This window comes from Carlito syrichta, unplaced genomic scaffold (genome assembly GCF_000164805.1).
Source record: "Carlito syrichta isolate Samal-C Ts95f unplaced genomic scaffold, Tarsius_syrichta-2.0.1 Scaffold302339, whole genome shotgun sequence".
Lineage (NCBI taxonomy): Eukaryota > Metazoa > Chordata > Mammalia > Primates > Tarsiidae > Carlito > Carlito syrichta.
Genome location: NW_007246435.1, coordinates 179,664 through 183,458, shown reverse-complemented (window position 1 = coordinate 183,458; position 3,795 = coordinate 179,664). Strand labels below are relative to the sequence as shown.

Here is a 3,795-nt window from a genome sequence, read left to right as displayed (position 1 = left end):
CTTGATCTGAGAAGAATGTTGCTGGTAATTTGATGGGTATTGCATTAAATCTGTAGATTGCCTTAGGTAGGATGGACATCTTCACAATGTTGATTCTTCCAATTCATGAACATGAGACATTTTTCCACTTGTTTGTGTCATCTTTGATTTCTTTGAGCAATGTTTTGTAGTTTTCATTGTAAAGGTCTTTCATGTTTCTGGTTCGGAAGATGCCAAGGTATTTCATTTTTTTTGAGGCTATTGTGAATGGAATTGTGCTTTTTATTTGGGTTTTTGTTTATTATTGGTGTAAAGAAATGCAATTGTCTTCTGCACATTTATTTTATATCCTGAGATTTTACCAAAGTCCTTTATCAGTGCAAGGAGGTTTTTGACAGATTCTCTTGGGTTTTCAAGGTACACAATCATGTTGTCTGCAAAGAGAGATAACTTGACTTCCTCTTTTCCTATTTGGATACCCCTGATCACCTTCTCTTTTCTGATTGCTCTAGCCAGGACTTCCAATACTATATTGAACAGGAGGGGTGAGAGTGGGCATCCTTGTCTTGTTCCAATTTTCAGGGGAAATGGATCCAATTTTTGTCCGTTTAGGAGTATGCTGGCTGTGGGTTTCTTGTAGATGGCTTTTACTATTTTGAGGTATGTTCCACTTATGCCTAGATGTTCGAGGGTTTTTATCAAGAAGGGGTGCTGGATTTTATCAAAAGCTTTTTCTGCATCTAATGATATAATCATGTGGTTTTTGTTTTGACATCTATCGATGAATTTAATTACATTTATGGTTTTATGAATGTTGAACCAGTCTTGCGTCCCAGAGATGAAGCCTACTTGGTCATGATGGATGATTTTTGAGATGTGTTGTTGAATCTGGTTTGCTAGGATCTTGTTGAGAATTTTAGCATCTCTGTTCATTGAGATATTGACCTGTAGTTCTCTTTCTTTGTTGGGTCTTTACCTGGCTTGGGGATCAATGTGATGTTAGCTTCATTAAATGATTTGGGGAGAGTTCCATCTTTCTCAATTGCCTGGAATACTTTCAATAAGATTGATATCAGCTCCTCCTTAAATGTCTTATAGAATTCTGCTGGAAAGTCATCTGGTTCAGGGTTTTTTTTTTTTATTACATAGTCAGTTTCCTTGATTGTTATTGGTCTATTTAGGGTCTCGATTTCTTCCTCTTTCAAACTAGGCAGGTTGTGTGATGTCAGAAAGTCTTTCATTTCCTTAAGGTTTTCAAGTTTGTTTCCATACAAGTGTACATAGTAGTCTCTAATGATCTTTTGTATTACTTCAGGGTCAGATGTGACCTCATCTTTTATGTTTCTGATTTTATTTGGGCTTTTTCTCTCTTTTTCTTGGTCAATCTAGCTAGGGGACCGTCAATCTTGTTTATCCTTTCAAAGAACCAGCTTTTTGTTTCATTGATTTTTGTATTATCTTTTTGTCTTCTATGTCCCGGATTTGGGCTTTTATTTTGGTGATGTGGATTCTTCTGGTGAAGTTAGGGTTTTGGTGGTCTTTCTTTTCCAGCTTCCTTAGGTGACTTGTTAGGCTGTTAATTTGTGATCCTTCAATTTTCTTCATGTGCGTTTGTAGAGATATGAATTCCCCTCTTACTACAGCTTTCATGGCATCCCAGAGATTTTGGTAAGATGTTTCTTCATTTTCATTTGTTTCCAGGTATCTTTTAATCTGTTTTGATTTCATCATTGACCCGGGAGTTATTTAGCATCATGCTGTTTAGTGTCCATGTCTTTGTGGGTTTTGGTGGAACCTTGTTGGTGCTGATGTTTATTTTTACTCCACTGTGGTCCAAAAAGGTCCATGGCAAAATTTCGATCTTTTGAAATATGTTTATGCTTGATTTATGACCCAGTATGTGGTCGATCTTAGAGTACGTTCCATGTGGTGATGAGTAGAATGCATATTCTGTGGTTGTTGGGTGGAGTGTTCTGTAGGTATCAATTAAGTCCATTTGGTCAAGAGTCACATTGAGGTTCTGGATCTCGTTGCTGATTTTTTTGTCCTGATGATCTGTCTAGGGTTGTGAGTGGGGTATTAAAGTCCCCAGCCATGATAGTGTTGGAGTCAATATCTTTTTTGAGTTTACCTAGAAGCTGCTTTATGAAAGTTGGTGCTCCTATGTTCGGTGCATATATGTTTAGGATGGATATTTCTTGTTGATGGATTGAACATTTTATCATTATGTAGTGGCCTTCTGAATCTTTTTAAATTTTTGATAGCTTAAGGGGTATTTTGTCTGAGGTTAAGATCATGACTCCTCCTTTCTTTTGTGTTCTGTTCACCTGAAATGTTGCTTCCCATCCTCTTACTTTGTCTGTGAGTGTCCTTTCTGGTGAGATGAATCTCTTGAAGGCAATAAATTGTTTCCTGGTGATATTTTATCCATTTTGCCATTCTGTGTCTTTTCAGTGGTGCATTTAGTCCATTCACATTCAGGCTAATTATTGAAATGTGAGAGTTGATCCCTATCTGAGATTCTTATAGAGTTGTTGTTGCTCCTGTTTGTTTGTTGTCTTTTTTTTTTGGTTTTGGGGTTGGTTCATGTGTGTTTTTAATCTTTTTCCTGTACTCTTGTGAAGAACATTGTTGTTCTTTTTTCCTTTTCTTCTGTATTCAATACTTTCTTAAGTGCTTCTTGTAGAGTGGTCTGGTGGCAGCGTAAATTCTTAGGGAGTTGATATTTGGTAAAGACTTCACTCTCCCTACTGATGAAGCTTAGCTTGGCTGGGTAGGTTATTCTTGGTTGAAAATGTTTATCTTTTAGAACTTTGAAGATAGGATTAGGGTTAGGGTTAGTTTTTAAAGTAAATGACTTTTTTTTAAAAGGGGGAAACAATCTGAAAAAGTAAAGTTTAATTTAAAAGTCATATACAAAATATAACTTATTGTGCATTTTAAGTTTTCTAACTGGGTCTTTCATAGGCAAGTCAGTTTCCCTTTGAGTCCAGGCTGGATAAAGATGCACTCACATTGGACAGAGAGCCAGACCCTCAACAGGTGAACAATAGCAACTGCTACTCATGCTTGAACAATGTCCGTGACCTGAGTGGTTAGGCAGTCAGGCTGGCTTCTTGCGAGGTTCAGAAGGCCAGTTTCTTCATCAGCAGATAAACTCTGGAATCCACCTCAAATCCATGCAGGTTGTTGGCATCCCCTTGCAACCTCATGAGCAGGCCCCCATAGGACACGTAGGCAGAGAGACGTGTTGCTGCTTCAGTAGAAGTTTTCCCTCCCTCGATCCTGTATACTTTCCCATACATTACATACTCAAATTGGTCAGCCCTGGAAGGCCTATCATCAATGGGGTTGTATTCACCATCATCAAGGGTACCATCTTCATACAAGGTACTAGCTATGACCAGCCAGAACTTGCCATCCAGGTCTACAGGGTAAATCTGAATATTTACATTTAAGATGAGATCCATCTTGAAGGATTCACTCTCACAATGTAGTCGAGACACTCGGTCAAATTTCTTGCCCTCCGGGTCAATATCGTTCACATTGAAAATATCCTCAAAGAGGATACCCGCCATTGTGAGGGGACCACGAGAACAGCAGAAGGACTGAACGCAAACCCCCTCGCATGGAGAAAAGTAGAGAGGAGGAAAGGCAGCGCCTGCTGGCCGGCAGCAAAAGAGCTATGTTGAAACATGCCGGAGTCCAGCTCCAGTCAGGTTCAGGGTACCCCAAAGGTGGAGATGGCATCGGTGATTGGGGGAAGAAGAAAGAGAGAGAGAGAGAGAGAGAGAGAGAGAGAGAGAAAGAGACTGG

At 39.1% G+C, this 3,795-nt stretch overlaps 1 protein-coding gene across 2 annotated transcripts; it reads right to left on the bottom strand.

The window, feature by feature from the left end:
* Positions 1-2,848: 2,848 nt before the first annotated feature.
* On the bottom strand, positions 2,849-3,585 carry LOC103258724 (DNA-directed RNA polymerases I, II, and III subunit RPABC3-like). 2 transcript variants are annotated; one of them, XM_008056388.1, is made up of 2 exons: positions 3,307-3,557; positions 3,105-3,222 (listed from the first exon to the last, which is right to left on the bottom strand). In XM_008056388.1, exons 1-2 carry the CDS (start codon positions 3,555-3,557, stop codon positions 3,105-3,107), a joined length of 369 nt encoding a protein of 122 aa, XP_008054579.1. The 2 variants fall into 2 exon arrangements, with proteins under 2 accessions (XP_008054578.1, XP_008054579.1); XM_008056387.2 differs by having other exon boundaries at positions 2,849-3,585.
* Positions 3,586-3,795: the final 210 nt, after the last annotated feature.